Below are 16,940 nucleotides of genomic sequence, written 5' to 3' on the forward strand. Positions count from 1 at the left end.
TCATCATACCCATCAGCTGCATATGCAAGTCCTCAATGTTGTTATTTTTCCTTTGGTCCTGTTGATTGTAACTTGTTGGATTGGTGTCTGTCACCATCTTTTTGGGTATCTGTTTGACAAGACTTGTAGGATGATCATACAGAAATAAAATGCATATATTTATGGTAATATGAACATGGTTTGTGTGTGGGCAAGCGAAGCAGCAGCCAGACAACCTAGCAGACCTCTGATGTAGGGTATCACAACAAGCGTAGAGATGGGAAATGTGCTGCTGGCTTCTGTTTTCCTGTGGGACTGAAGACTGCTCAGTCTATGTATCTCATTTTCATTTTAGAACAAATGATTAGAGGTAAACATAATCAAAATAGACTAAATTTCTGAAATTATCACCCCCTTTTAACTACATCACCTACTTATTTATCTTCCTTTTCATTTGGTTCCCTTCTTTTAGTCTGCTGCACGTGGTGACTATTACACTTTTGCCAACAGTCACAGGAGCTGGTTTCCATGCCTAGATGCCCTTTGTCTTTTATTCTGTTCCTTTATGGGTTTGGATTTGCCAACAAAGCCTGCTGACAAATCTGTAATAACACAATAGTGTATAGTTGAAGGTTTTACATGGTTTGAGTAGACTTACTACATTTACTGCAGGATTTACTCTTTATTTGGATTTTATGCTTTGGCCAGAGGGAACAATGCTATGTGAATAAACAAAATGTTCAGAAGTGCTGAGAAATAAAATTTTCTGTCAGAATACCTATCCTACAACAGTTAAACTTTGCCCTTACATTCCACTGATGGCTAGAAACAGATACCCAGAGATGACAGTACTGGACTGATGACAGTACTGACCCAGCAAAGCAAGTTTTTTTGTCATATACCAAGTGGCAAAGTATTTCAGCATCGTAAAGCAACCATTTATTACCGTAGGTTACTCTACATGGCCTTTGTCGTATTTGGTCTGGACATTCCTTGTACCACTTCAGAAATACAGAGAAAATTTTCAAACTGTATCTTTAGCTAAAAATCTAAACTTTGCTTTGTCTTGGAGTCTACATGATTTTCTCCTCTATATATTCTATATATTCAGGGGAATACACAGCTGATATAGTTGATGATAAAGGCATTCTTCTGTTTTAAGCTGTGTTACAGTTCAAGCCAAAGCTTCTGTTTAAAATGGCCAAAGTGAAGGAGAGTTTTAAGAAAAAAATCTGTTCTCCTTTTTTTTTTTCTTATTTAAAAGATCTATTTCAGGACTGCTGCAAAGGAAATAGGAAGCTAATTGGTCTCTTAACAGTGTTATTCAGAGACTTGGTCTTTCTCAGCTTTGCAAGAGATCTGCTCTACTGAGAAACCAGCAACATGGTGTGAAAAACCTGGTAGAAACAATAGGTACTTCTTTTTATAGCTGGTATCTCTTCAGAAACATAGACTGCAGCCAGAACGCGGCAGTAACAGATTTGCTTTCTCTTGTGCTGGAACACAGCATTCTATTTATCTCTGACAAGCGAAGGATATGTTGGACAAACTGCACTATTAAATACAGAAAGCCTCATTTAAATAATGTTAGTGCCTTGACATAAATAGGGACAAGCTATACAAACATGAGGCTGATAACATTTTGCCCTCATCTTCGTTGTACGCAGAATACAAAAAACAGAAGTATATTTTAGTGGCTTAGTATTTAAATTTCTTTCTTCCTCTGTCTTCAGACATGACTCATTTTCTGTTCATTTTCTGTTTGACAAACTTTTTTTTAAAAAATGAAATACTAAAGTGCCTTCTTAAGTCAGATTCTTTGAATTCACCAGTATGATTGTTCCATCCCTCTTTTTAAATCCAGTTAGTCTAACTGTATGTTTTCCATCTGTCTATGCTAAGTGCATTCTATTTATTGCTTTTGTATGTAGTAAAATGTAAACCTGCATATTACTATTAAATATATAGAATCTATTTAAAGCTAGGAGTTTGCAGGCAGTGTGGAAACAAAGGACTGAAGATAGTAATACCATAAGTTTACTAATAAGGCTAATACGCTGATCAGCTCCACTGAATTAACTTTTCATGAAGAAAAGTTCATGTGAACGTACACTTTTATTAACCTGAATAATCAAGTTTGGTCTGAATATTAATCTCTTTCAGTCAAAAAAAAAGATTTTTGAACCTTTATCAGAAAGGGCTTGTTTTGAGGGTTAAAAACTCTTAGCTATTACCAAGGGGATTTTTGTACCTTGCTGGTTTTTTTAGCAATCTTCTGTGGATTTCATGAGAAATAATAAGGAAGATCTGAATGAAAATAATGGGTCATAAAGCATGTACATTTAGCCAAAACAACTGAGCTCTGTTAGGAGGACTGTATGAGCTGAACTCTATGAAGGAGCATTGTGATTCCAAGACCAAGTGGTGATGCTTGGCTTAAGGGAGAATAACCTGTGTACATTTACGCAGTGGTTGGATTATGTTATGGTCTCAGCTGAGTTTTCAAATTACTTTCCCTTGTATATAGAATTTTACCCAAGTTTCATGGAAATTTAACCATTAATTAATTTATTTTTAGTGGCTCAGAAGGTGTAAAACTCTCTTGCCTTCCTGATCATCCATGTATTGTGTTTAGGTTAGTTGAAAATCCATGCATACTGTGCACTGGAGATGAGAGGGAACCTTTGCTGGATTGGCTGTCTTTAAGTGGTAGTCTTAAGAGGACAGGAATAGGGAGCCATTTACCTTTCCCTGCACCAAGAAGTTTTGCAAATAGCCTTGTGTCAGGTGTTAATGTATAAAGTTAGCATTAATAATATTTTAATGAAAAATAACTAAGATTTATTTTTATTGTGGCTAGTAAAACATGGTTCTTCCATTCTGATTTAGAGGGTTAATATGAGTAAGAGCCTGAAATTACTTGACTATAGATGGCTATTCTAAAAATGAACTGTGTATTCCAAGTTTACCTTTATTCTGTAGTCTATTTCTTCAAAATTGTTTAATTTTCAGCTCTTTTTTTTGAAGGACCTGGGAAAAGTTATTGATACCAGTCACTGTAAACTGCATTACCCCACTGAGATTTTTCAGAATTATGATGGTTAGTCTAAATCACTTCAGGAATTGCAATGAACAAAATGGAAAAAAGTTTTCATAAATGTAAGAGTAGGTTTCCTTCCAGGCAGAGACAGATTTAGGTAATGTTAGTAGATTCTTTCTTAGCTGCCTGGTGGTAGGCACTGGTGACTCACAAATTTGCAACGCGATACCCAAAGTTAATCTGCTGCAGTAGCCCTTGGGCTTTTCCACTTTTTCAGGTCTGAGCAGAACTTTATACTCAGTGCAAGCAGATGAAGTGATAGATGGAGCCTAAGCCTCCCTTTGCACTGGTGCTAGGATAAGCTGAGGTTTGCAATTCAAATGCTAGACTGTATAACCTCCTGTTAACTATTTGCCTTTTTATTTCCAGTTTATTTCCATTTTAAACAGACAATTTTATTTCACCTATAAAGACTAGATCTGGGAACCTGTTCCATACCTATTGTGAATAATTAATGCAGATAAATGATTTAGCTTCTCTGTGGTGTGTTTATCTTGTATAAGTGCTCCTTCAACAGCTTAATCATTTGGTGAGTCTGCTAATTTTCTTTCATTTCTGATGTTCCATGGAAGGGTATTATTTGAAATTTTTGCTGATAATATTTAAATTTCCGCACAACTTTCTAGTTATTTACACACATCTTAATAGTTGTATTTGAAGTATCTTTCACTGTCTTTGTCTGGAATCTCCAAAGTTTGAAAAAAAATTTGGTAAGGTAGATTAACTTGGGACTCCCAATTTAAACAAATTGTTTGATCTACCCCTACCTTTCCTTATAAATAATGTGTATTCTTTTTAAGGAGTTTATTGTGGGTTTTACTTCTGTAGATCTCTTTGTATTTCTCACTCCTGATTTGGTCCTGTGTGGTAATGGCTGTTGATGGTGATAGATCTTTCACTTTTAATCTATTTGTTACTGCCATTCCTACTTACAGGATGTTGAACTTCACAGTGTTGCTGTTGCTATTTAATTCTTCAATTATTGTAATTTTTTGGGCCAAGTGTCATTTAATTATCATATAGTTTACAAGACTCTCATTTTCTGCTCTAAAAGTAGTTGTATTATGAGTTAATTTTCCAACACGTGAACGTGGCTTTTTCTAGACTTTGCCTTTTTGTATGCAGGGAAATGAAATCTTCTGTAACTATTTTATTACTATCTTTAACTACATTTTGTTTCTGTTGACCAATATTGTTAAATTGAATACATCAAATTCAGGATTAAGTAATGATATTTGTATTTTAGCTTCCCTGTTGTGTCTTTCAAACTCTGTTTCTCTTCAGTTTTACTGACGTTGTCTTTGCCATGATTGCAAGTCATATTGTCCTCATTCTGCCATTTTTTCCAGTATTATGATGTGATTGTCATAACCTTTGTTTGAAAGAACTTCGCTGGTATATTTTTACGCATAGCCTATTACGATTTGGAGATCTGCATAATTTAACCTCCCTTTTTATAATACAACATACTTACACATCTAAAGCAGCAGTCAAGTGAGGAGGTATAAGTTCTCTACCAATCTTAATGAGTTCAGTCTGTTACCTTGCTGTACAGAAACAGATTTCACTTCCCCTGCCTCATGTTGTTTAAAGCAAAACTGAGGCACTAATGCTGACTTGCCCAAAGTCAGGTGGCAAGTATGTCTTTTGAAAGTAAGAATTGGACCTTTTTGCCTGTACGTAATACAAAGTATTTTTTGTTACTTCTTTGCATTGCTATTCAGTTTCTATTTTTGGTGTAATTTTCTAATTCCTGGGATGGTCATGGGTGGTGGGATTAGGCAGGGCGTGGAGTTTTTACCAGGAGTCTAAAGTAGGGGAGTGGCTCTGTGGTCTGCATCATACAGACAGTTGCCATAGTGCCATAGTAAACACATTGCCACAGAAGAACATTACAGAACATAAGTAGAAATTGTTTTAACTGATAAAATAGGCATACTTTTAACATGAAATTTAACAAGTTTTTAAATACTTTCTAGAAGAATATTTAGGTCTAAAAAAATTTTTTATGTTTTGAGGCAAGAAATTTTTTTAATTGCTAGAGTAACTGACCTTGTCCGTCATCTTACATTGGAATAAAGGCTGGAAATTAACCTTAGTTTTGCTCTTTGAAATGTCATTTTTAAAAACAGTTAAATTATGGAAAAAGTATGAGGTCCTTCTAGGTTGTGGAAGGAGAGGCAGACCAATTTTCCTAGACTTTGCTCTTCCTTCTTTGCACTTTGGTTTCATTGCAAGACAGAAAATAGGAGCTGTGTTCCTTCTGCCTCTTGAAGCTATACTGTGTTCCAAATGAGAAGTCGAGACGTGTACAATTAGACATTGTATGCACCTTGTTTTAATGACAGATGTAAATTTCTGGAAACTGCTTGAATCCTTTTGGCCTGGAAATCTTCCCTTTGGAGGAAATATTGGAAGCTGACATTTTATCTTGCATTCACAGCTGATAAAGAACACAGTAAACTTTACTAACATGCTATTTGTTTCTAACAACAGTTGTGACTTAACTTCTTAAATATTTTTATGAATGCAGAATTTTGCTGACTCATACTAAACCAAGACAGACTGTTGCTAGAAGTCATAAACCAGTTCAAAATGCTAGAAGTTCCAAGCGCTTCCATTGTAGTTAAAATACACTCCAAATTCCTCTACCCTTTGCCAATATCAATAAGCAAAAAATTTTGTCTAGCAGGCAGAAGGGTTGGGAGTTGGAGAACAAATGCTGCAGGCAAAAAGCCTGATTGTTAAACTATAGAGAGGGGTTAGCAGAGTATCAGGCCAGCATTTCAGGAGAAGTGTGACACCCTGGGAGTGTAAGAATTTTCAAAGCCTGGTTTTGCATACAATAATTCTGCATTTAACAAAAATGTAACAGAAATGATAATGTAATTACAAAAATGTGCAGTGTTTTATTTGGGGGAAAGGGGGGAATAATTTTAGAAATCATAAGCTAAATTTAGGGGCTTTTATCTTTATAAATAAACGTGGCCCCTTTTTTTTTTTTTAAAGGTGCTCATTACCCACTGTGTCAATGGCTAAACAGAAGCATTAAGAATCATATAAATGTCAGGTCATATTGGTGTAGGCACCTAAATATGGAATCTGTGTGGTATTGGTTCTTTTTCTGTGGGTTTCTACCTGGCTTTTTTCACACATTAGGACTTTGGTTTGAAATTTTAAATTCCTCAGTGCAGGGCATATGTTTGTGCTGTTTCTGCAGATTGGAACTTCCGAAACAGATGGCATGAAGATTCTGAAGAATCAGACTTGGACACCCTCTCTTAAAAGTCTATGAACACTTAATTTAATTATTGTAGTGGAGATGACGGTTGAGTGGGGAAGAAGACTCGGGGGAGTAGAGTCCAGCTTTGCTTCTCTTGCTCCTCCCTCCTCCCACATTGCTTACCTTATGTGCTCTTTTACTTATTCTTTTATAAAATTGCTGATTTTTTGCTTCTTCTGGTTACTTTTTCGTGTAAAAACAAGGGTCTTCTTTCTATTTTCCTTTGTTAAATATTTGATTGTATTTTTCACCATTTATTTTACATTCTGAGTTAATTTGATTAGTGAAATATGAAAAATAATATATTTCATTTTGAAGCAACATTTCTTATAATAATAATTTTTGGAGGGATAAAGATACACTGCACATAATTCTGGGGTCTTGGCTGATTTTTAATATATTGAAAATCTGAAAGAGAACATGTAGGAATGCTGTACCTCCTTGCCTGCTCCCATAGGCAGTGAAAATGATTAATGCTTGTCATGCTGAGCTTGGAGTTTTCCTCTTATAGGAAAATCTTGGAGCTGCTTATTTCTTACTTCCAGTGACTTAAATATAAGCTATTGAGGTGCTTCTTTTTCTAGCCTTGGGAAGAACTAAAATCTCCTTGTATTTATAAACTAGACCGGAAAGAAGATTTCAGTGCTGCTGAGACAAGTTTTTCTGCCTAGTAATAGGTATAGTCAAGGGAAGTGAAACAGCTTGCTTTGGAGCAAAGTTTGAGAATGTAGGGTATGAAAACTGTAATGAGACTTTGGTCTCAATTAGCAGCTCTTTTCTTGTGTGCTACTTCTCAGACAGATTTTTCAGGGGAAAAAAAATGGAAAAAAGTGGAGATGACTGGCCAGTCAAATACATGGTGAGAGCCACTAATAAAAGTAGAGGTATCACTCAAGCTTGCTCATTTCTGTAGGAAGTCAGCATAGCTGCATCTTTAGCATAACTCTGCCACCCTTTAATTCTCAAAGCATTTTCTACTTCTAGGAAGAGAAGTATTGCAACATATTTCCAAGGAAAAATGGGATTTTGAATTTATCCTTTTTCATCTGATCCACTCCTCTTGGAATAAGTACATTCCTAGCAATCTTACAGGAGACTTGCTTCAAACACAACACCAAGTGCATACTGAGCAACTTCTAATTAAAAAAACCGCTCAAAGATCACTCTAAGTGATGAGATTTACACCAATTTGTTAAGCAAAATGTGTGACAGAAGTTGATGAGTATCTATTAGGTGACTCTTGTCTCCTGCTGCATCTGAATCCCTTGCAAGGAAGAGAAAAAGGTCACAGCATTTGTGTTTTGTAAGGTACTCCATCGTAGCTGTGAGCTGGGGTGATCTCTTCTCCTAGACTTGAGCAGGATTTATTTCCCTATACTGAGAAAACTGACTGAGAATACTCACAGAGAATATAAACTGGGTTTTTTCTCATTGTTTTTTTTTGTTGTGTTGTTTGTTTTGCTTTAGCTGAGCTCCAATAGTCCAAGGCCACTTCCAAGGCTTCCCACTCCCTGAGCTGAATGGCCACAGGCAGCTCATTATCATGACTTGTGTTGCTGTCTCCAGCATTTTAAAAACTCTTTTTCTGTTTCTCTAGCAATAAGAGTGAAGTCATCTGCACTGCGACTCTTAACCCTTTTAAAAAGAATTTCTGTTAAAATATCCGTCAAGAGCCTCAGCATGGGCTGTACGTGCTCTTGCTGTAAAATAAGCATATCACTGAACTTGATGAGTGCCTGGGGAAAACTGCAGTTGCTGCTCTGTGCCATAGAGTCCCTAGCCAGCATGCTCACATGGATTCCCACCCTGGCTTTATTGCAAGAATATTGGGAAACAGAATAGAATATTTCAGCTGGAAGGGACTTAAAACAATTGTCAATACTTGGAAAGTTACTTCAATTCTTACCTTTGCTTTCATCTTCTCCACTGTCTCTCTCCTTTCTGGCATTTCAGCCTGTAAAATCCTTTAGGTTCAGCCTGACATAGACTTGCTGGACAGACTAATGAAGCTGTCTGTGACCTTCAGTGCTGCCCACAGTAGGACCTATTTTAAGGTGATGGGATGCTGTTTCCTCTAGTCACCCCTACAGCCCTCCATTGCATTCACAGTGCACCCTGCCAGACACATCTTTTGATTTCATCTTTGAATCATTGTAAATATTGCAGGAATTTAAATAATTCATGTTGGTTTATCCTGAATGGCCAAACATCATTTCTGTGTGACTGGAGTAGGACTTTGTGTGTGTGGAGCCAGGCTCTGCTGCAAGCGGGCTGCATTGCTGCTGGTCTCTCCTGCTTAGCAGTGGGAACACTGCCAAAGCATAGATGTCTTACAAAACCAACCACAGCCATCCCCCATGGCTGCTTTGGCAGTATTAAATTCAGTAGCAATGTGGTCTTTTTGCCTTTTTGATTAAATGGAAATACTGGGCTTAGGCCTGTGGAAACATTGGATCTTCTTTCTCTGAAGACTTCTATTTCCCTTGAGAGTCTCAGCTTTGAGGTAGTTGATTCATATGTAGGGAGAGGTTTTTCAGCACTTTAGGAGCATGAATTTAATGTTTGCCATATCCTGAAGATTGGTGTTGTGGCAAGGGTGGCTGAATATTGTATGGGACTCTTGACCTGTGAACATTGATTAGGTGCAATATTAACCAACCACTGTTGGTGGGAAGATGCAGGTGGTAGGAGATACAAGTTGGAGTTTCCTGCTCACTTTCCTACCAACTTCAGCACAAACCAGAGAGGGAGCTGCCTTGACAAGTTAGGGCACAGTACATTCCTGCTTGTTTATTAGATGCTTGAAATGAGCGTGTATTCGGTAAGGCAGCTGTTAGGAATGACTGACAGTAACAGGCTTGTTTGTCTTTAAAGTGAGAACTTGTATCTTGCTGTTTAATGAGGGATTTACAATGGTATTTAGGTTTTGTGCATAAAATTCAGGAGAGTTTTGTCTTGCTTTCTCATGAATATGGATAAATGCAATAAACTGAGAGGAGTATTTTGTCAGTTAAAAGCATCTTGGGCACCCTTTAAACTGAGGATGTGTGTGCAAGAATTCCAGTTCTTGTTTGTCAAAATTTGAAGCCACTCTGTAACATCTCCTGTTTTACTCTCTACAGAACTGCGAGCATCTTGAGTCTGATTGCCATTCTCTGAACTAACTCCTTTATCAAATCTTTCTACAGTTCTGCAGTCGGAGAATTCTTGAGTTTCACTGTTTATGCTGTGTGGTTTCTTTTTCAGCTTATTAAGAATGTACAGTTTCACTGCATTTATTTATCTCTCCATTAATGATTTTTTTAAGCTAATGTACCAATCTGGCCAGTGTCCTGTGGCAAGGGATATCCTGGGGCCAAATTTAGTAGTGGAATATTCTTTGCTTGGCTGTTTTGTTCTCAATGATGCCATTGCACTAAAGAGGAGTGGCTGCCTTTCATGTTGCACTCTGTGTGTGTGGGTTCTTGTCTCAGTCATGAAGCTGAGAGAGCAACATACATGGAGTAACTGAAGCAAAGATTAAACTTACGGATATTTTAGAGTTTGTATTTATTGCAGGTAATCAAAGTGTATAGTGAAGATGATACTAGCAGAGCTTTGGAAGTACCAAGTGATATAACAGCCAGGGATGTGTGTCAGCTCTTGATATTGAAGAACCACTATGTTGATGACCACAGCTGGACTCTCTTTGAACAACTTACCCACACAGGTTTAGGTAAGATTAATAGTATATAATGGTAAATAAGGTGTCTGGTTTTCATTTTCACATGGAAGTACAATTCTAATAGAAAGGCTTGGAAGCAAAATGATGGGAAGTTTCTTCTGAATTTTTTATTTTTGGGGTTGTTGCTTCTGATTATTTTTGAAAGCATAGGTATAAACTAGATTTTTTTTCATGGTACATTTGCTTCACACTGCTTGATCTGCCTCTGTAAGAATAATTTGGAAGACAGTAACAGTTAAAGTTCTCACTGAAAATTCTTCCTTGTTTTTATCTGGCAGCTCTTTCTCTCTTATGGCTGGTATTTCCTGCTTATCTCTAGAAAGACTTGGGTTATTTTTGTCAGAAATAAAATCCTGTTTGTTCCTAACACACCTGAGTGAAATATCTGACATCAGGGACTGAAAGAGGTTACCCAGTGCTATTTTATCTTTACTATAGGATTTGGTTTTCAGAAATAATATCAGAGTGGGCTGTCAGTATTTTCCTTCACTGCATTCACTTTGGCTAGATTTATGGTGAACTCTGGGACAGCGCTACTTTAAAAGGAAAACAAAACCATTCCTCCAAACTTCCACTTAGGACCAGTGAGCTGCATTGAGGCAATGCTATGTGTAGTATTTTAAGTTGCTGGTAGCAAGATGTTCTGAAATTCTTTCACTTTTTCAGTGTTCCTCTAGTGTAGTAAAACTTCTCTTTTTCTATTATACAGTTCAAAATGTGTAATCTGTGGTTTCAAAATAGAACATCTGATCTCTGTTCCTTTTTGAAGTGTATATGTGTACTTTTGCAGTATAAAAAACATAAGGCAAATTCATTTTAGGGAGAAAGGGGATGTTTGCAGAGATGTAAAAAATGCAGAATACAGGAAAGACTTTCCTTAGCAAGAGAGGAGTTTAGAAGCCCACTGCTGGAAAGTAATAGAACTGAATCTCAAGTTAGACAATCTTACTTGCTTTTACAGCACGGTGTTTCAGTACTGTGTTGTGTATGCTTCTGATAGGAAATTATGTTAGAAAAAAATCTACTAGAGGACAAATGCCAAAGAAATATGGTTATAATTTCACATCACTCAAAATTTCCATATTATTCTTGAACTTTGGCACTGTACTAGAGCTAAAAAAGGTAGTACTTCTGCAACTTCAAGGGCAGTTCCATCTGCTAGTGCAAAGTGTGGCTTGAAAAAGAGGATGTTCTGGATGCCTTCCTGCATTCTAAAATATATAGAAAACTCCATGGAGTTCTTAATTCTCAAAAGAGACTGTGCTGGTACCTGGTAACCCCAGTGCTGTTGATTTAAAAAAATGTACACAGCAGGAACAAAAATCAAACACCCCCACATTCTCCCTGACCACTCTCTCCTTCCCCCCCAGATATTTAAATATGGCTGAAAACTATTCTTAGAGTCCCTTTCTTTCTCTGGATGTATCTAGGGAATCCAGCCGTGTGCATTTATTGAAAATAAACTTGACTGTGCATCTCTGACTCAATTATCTTTATCAGCTGTTGTTTAAGGATGAACTACAAAAGCTAAAACTATTTTCTGCCCTTTTATACTCCTTTATCCTATGAAGGCAGACACAAACATTTTTCAAATTTCTTTTCTTGCTTTGTAAAATTTCAAAGATATTTGTAACCTTTTGCACTGAATGTATCAGCTGTGAGATGCTTCCAACTCAGAGGAAGGCCAGAGTTAAATCTGGGTCGAGGTTGAAAATGACTGCTATAGAAGAAGAGGTAGCAAAATGGCTTTAGAAAACAGTGCTATATAAACAGCAGAAGTGTTTTCTGTTTCCTGTAGTGTAGCTGGTGTTCAAGTAGTGTCGTAACTATTGAAGAAGATGCCTTTGAGAACCATGCCAGAACAATAGTGGCACTGTTTCTCCAGCTTTCTGTATTTGCACAGTACACTTTTTGACAAGTAGTGTGTTTTCTTCAATCTGGAGAATTTCTTGGAAGATTTCAATATCAAATAATTAGTGAAATTGATTTTCCTAATATTATGATATTCTTGAAATTGCTGAAGACCTTCATTCACCATGCAGTCTTATAATTACTCAGCTGCTTTCAGTGTAGTTCTAGAAAAAGGTGAATGCTTAATTTTAAAAGTAAAATAGTTTCCTAGATGATGAGGTTGGCAATTCAACATTACTGGCCAAGGAAAGGAACAATTTGAGATATCCCCTCTGTATTTTTAGAGTACTGAACAATAATGGAGTTACTTTAATGATGCTGTATTAGATTCGGTTTTGTTAGAAAGAGTTAACGTATTCATCTTGACTTGCTTTAAGTATATTCTTAAGCACTGGAAGAGTAGTTTGAACAAATACTTTTCAAATGATGAGTTAGTTTGGGATTGTTTTCTGTTTCTTACTGCTGTATGTTTTACCCATGTAAATTTGGAAAGTCTTTTCATCTCATAAGTTAGGGGAATTGGTATTGAAAGGAGAAGTGCTGTGGGCAAATGTGTGTGTCTGTGTAAATTTCAGGATTATGTGGATTAATAATTCATCCATCAATTAGTGAACATTTTCTTTAAAATCTAACAGCTGTCTGAATACTCCTGAATTAGATATAATTGCATGAATCTTAGTGAGCTGAGCACAATGTTCTACTTTTAATCAAGACAGACATTAATTACATTGCTGGATTGTGCCTTCATTGCTGTGTGGAGGTATCTGCTGAGAACGTTTAAAAAGGAAAAAATCCCAACAAAACTCCCACCTAGAGCAAAGCATAAACCCACGGTCTCTATATTTCACTTTTCACAAACATATGTGCCCTTGGGTGCAGAGCTCTATTGTTGAACACCGAGGATGGTTGTGCCCTCACTGCTGCTGCCTTGGCAGCCAGGAAGCTCAGCTTTCTTCCCTACCTCCCAAGTTTTGCAGTAGTGGGGGTTCTATTTTGAATATCTGAAGTTCAGCAATTCCTGCAGCTCTATAAATCAATATATTTCTGGTATGTGTTCTTTTAACTTGAATGGTTTTCACAATGTCTAAGATCATTGAAAGCAGCTGAAGTGTGCCTAAATTTGGATGATGCCATGTCATCCCTACCACCAAGTACCTTGGTGCTGAGTCCCATAGTTCCACTGCAGTTCCCCTGAGCAGGGCAGGCTCTGAAAACAGAACAGTTTTCCATAACTGCTCTCCTTTGTAAAGGAAGTACTATCTTCATCCAGAAAATTTTTCCTTGTATACTGAGAATTTTTTCTGCTGGCTGTAAACAGTTTTCTGTTTGCTTCTGCAGCTGAACACACATTTTCTAGGGCTCCTCTTTGAGTAGAGGGCAGTGCCTTGGCCAGGCACATCAGTATCTTTCAGTCTCATTTTGATTTCGCTCTGCATTCTTTCAGGTAGTCTGTGAAGGCTAGGAAGGTTCATAAAGCACTACCTGTGACATAGTGCTGAGCAATGTCTTTCTATTTTTTATTTAGTTTAAATTTTTTCCCCACTGGGTGGCTGGAGAAGAGACTTTTTGAAATGTGTTCTATCATGTACTCCAATATTAAATCTTTCATGTGCATTAAATACTTCCATAATTAAGGAGGCTGTTGTGGACTGTAGCAGGTGCTCCTCATGTTAGAGATAGCAGTAATAAAGAGATGATAGAAAGGGAGGTAGAAACTCTCCAGTCTAGTTGGAAGACATGATTTGCCTAAACAGAAAGGCAGCTTTTTCATGTGAGCGTTTAAGGATTTGATTACAGGGCTGTGTTTTTGGAGGGCACTCAGTGTTTCAGTTCCTTCAAAAAAGTAAGTTTGCTCAGTTATAAAATATTTTTTGCTGTGGCACTTTAAAAATAAAGAAATATCAGCACCTTTACCCATCTTTTGGGGTGATGCACAATGTCATATTTTTCTACCAAGAAGTAAGTCTTGAGGAAATGGTGTTTTCTTAAATGTCACAATGCCAAGCAGTTTAAGAGTTTTAAATGTCATCTCAGAGGAGCACTTTCTCTCTATAAAACTGAAGGAAAAAAATACTGGTTTTAACTCAGAGCTTCAGTTCTTTGCCCTTGCTTCTGAAGAATGTGTTTTGGAAGAGAACAACCTGTACAAGATTTCAAAATGCTTACTTCACTATTTTTGGGTATTTTTTGTTTTCTGAATTTTTAATGGTTTTATTTGCTTCATTTAATCTGGTTACAAAATGGGATTTTCATATAGCATCCTTAATCTCTTTTTGGACTCAAACATTAGTTAAATTCAATGAAGAGTGAGTTAAATTGAATGGAAGTTCAACTTCCCTCCACTTTATCTTTAGATCATGAAAGTTCTTTGGCTTTGGCTAGTCATGAGCTTGATATTTGATTTTGCATTTTGTTTAATTTTTTTTGTTTTGTTTTCTTATAGGAAGAGCTATAGAAGACCATGAATTAGTGATGGAAGTCCAGTCAAATTGGGTAATGGAAGAGGAAACCAAACTGTATTTTAGAAAAAATTATGCAAAGTATGAGTTTTTTAAAAATCCATTGGTAAGTCCTAATATTTTATCTGTGAAGTTACTGCAGTTACTGTTTCTAAAAAAGTCTTTTTTGGTGCACACAGATAGTCAGAGTTTAAATTTTTTAGTGTAGCAGGAGTCAAAAGGAATAAATATGTGAAATACAGCAATGTATTGTAGTGCATGTGATCATTGGCTGGTCCCTTTCTTACAACTGTAAAACAGCCATGTTCATTTCTTATGTTTGAGAGTGATGGGGGCAGTGATTGGGTTTAATTGTATTGAAATTTGCACACGGACGTAAAACAAAATTAAATTTTTGCAACTCACTGAACTTTTCATCAAGTGACAGCATAATATAAAATGAAGCAGTGTGAGCAGAGGCACCTGTAGCAAAGATTATTTTATTGTTGAAGTGAAAATTGAATGTTCTGGCCCAGCACTGCCAAATTGCAGCTTCTCCCAGCTGTAGCTAAATGACAACTGACACAAAAGGCCATGAGCAGCCATAACCTACTAGGGGTAAGTGAAAGTGAAGCCAAAGTTAGCATACGTAAGGAATGGAAAGAGAGCATTTATCCTGTAACTCAGGGATGTTGCCAAAGGTTAATGCTGCTGATTCAGACCTTGGCTGATGGCAAAGGGCATGGAAGCAGTCCTGGCTCAGCGGAAGGAACTTACCATCTGGTTGCTCCATGGTGTATTTGGACAACTCCTAATGCTGTCTCTTATAAAACCAGCTTGTTTCAGATGTAAAAAGGAGAAAGAGCAGAACTGTGTGAGGGCTTAAAAGATAAAAAGTAAAAGGAATTTGGATTATCTATGTATGAAAAAGATAAAAAGGTAAATATAAAGATAACAAGAAATATAAGAGTTTTGGGAATTTTTGTTTGATTGAATTGTGTGTCTCTGGACAAATCATGATAGGTTTGTCCCAGATATGGAGATATCACTATACCAGTGAAAAATTTTTCATCTTGAGATGCTCTGCAATTAGTAAAGAGGCTTTCACAGAATCACCAAATGGGTCAACCTGCCTGCTCAAGCAGAGTCATTCCAGAGCCCATGACACAGGATTGCATCCAGAGGGTTTTTGAAAATCTCCATTGAGTGAGATTCTACAACCTTTCTTGGCAATCTGTTCCAGTACGTGATCACCCACATAATAAAGAAGTTCTTCCTCATATTCAGGGGAGACTTTCTATGCATCACTTTCTGTCTGTTGCCTCCAAAAATTAAGTTTATTAAGTGAGTGGAGCTGGCTGTGGAGCGTGGCAGACCTGCAGCTACAGCAGCTTCAGCAGCTATAGCTAAGCGGAGTTCTTCTGGGTGTTCTGGTCCCAGCTGCAGCAAGAATGCTTTATCACAATGAGTTAATATGAATTAACCCTACCAGAAGTTCAATTTCATTAAAAATGGAAATTGCTGAACATTGGGTGGCCAAGGGAATATTAACTTCAAATTTGTCCAGGCCTTGAGAAAACATTATTTGTGATGGTCAAACCCTTGTCTGGTTCATATCTGCATGACTGTATTGAACACCCCAGCTGCAGGTCTGCCCCATAAGTTATCCCTTGAGTTTTCCTTGATAATGAAACTGGCATTTTAGTTGTGGGCTTTTAACCCCATCATGTTGATGTAGTCAGATTTTTTTTGTTAATTTGTATAATACATAAAATAGAAGATTAAAAAAAAAAAGAGAGAGAACTCTTTCTGTGTTAGTGGAAGATATTCCAAAATATTTTACTGGGTTTCTAGTGTAATGAAAACAGTAGAGAACAATACACTTTTCAGCATGTTGGTGTATAGCCTCCTTACTTTGTAGCATATTGACTCCCCAGGCAAGTCTTATATGTCAAAAGCAATAGAAATTACTGCTAGAAAAACAACACTAAGGGCCAAATATTGCAATGTGATTTGCACTGGTGTCTGAAACCCTGTTCCAGAGACTATTGATGTTTTCTCAAAATTCTGTGTTTTTCAGCAAATAATATATAGCATGTGCCAAATTTTGGGATGATATTAAGGTAAGCTTAAATTATTGGATCAGGGAATCTTCAGTGTCTTGCACTGCACTGAGAACTTAAAATGCACATACAAGAGAGAAAGTTTTGTATTTATTTCTACAGAACTTTGATACAAGTTCTTGTTGTTACAGAGCTTTTTTCCAGATCATATGATATCTTTTCCAAGTGAGACCAATGCAGCTCTAAGCCACTCTGGGATATTACAGGTATGTAATCCTTGAATGAAGATGAACCAGCACAGCTCATAATTTCCCATTATCTGTGCTGTGTGAGCATAGTTCCTTATTGCTGTTGGATCTGTTGCTAGGTTTTGAATAAGTCAAGACATGGTTAGTAACTTTTTTCCTCAAGAGATAAGAAAGAATGTGTCCCTTCCTGGCAG

General features: G+C 36.9%; 1 protein-coding gene across 2 annotated transcripts in view; it reads left to right on the forward strand.

Moving 5' to 3' along the window:
* Positions 1–16,940, forward strand: part of GRB14 (growth factor receptor bound protein 14) — a 58,039-nt gene that overhangs the window by 22,904 nt on the left and 18,195 nt on the right. For both annotated transcript variants that reach the window (XM_036387162.1, XM_036387163.2), the window contains 3 exons: positions 9,921–10,077; positions 14,441–14,562; positions 16,690–16,764. In XM_036387162.1, coding sequence (XP_036243055.1) covers positions 9,921–10,077; positions 14,441–14,562; positions 16,690–16,764 — 354 coding nt within the window. The remainder of the gene's footprint in view (positions 1–9,920; positions 10,078–14,440; positions 14,563–16,689; positions 16,765–16,940) is intronic.

This window comes from Molothrus ater, chromosome 7 (genome assembly GCF_012460135.2).
Source record: "Molothrus ater isolate BHLD 08-10-18 breed brown headed cowbird chromosome 7, BPBGC_Mater_1.1, whole genome shotgun sequence".
NCBI classification, from domain to species: Eukaryota; Metazoa; Chordata; class Aves; order Passeriformes; family Icteridae; genus Molothrus; species Molothrus ater.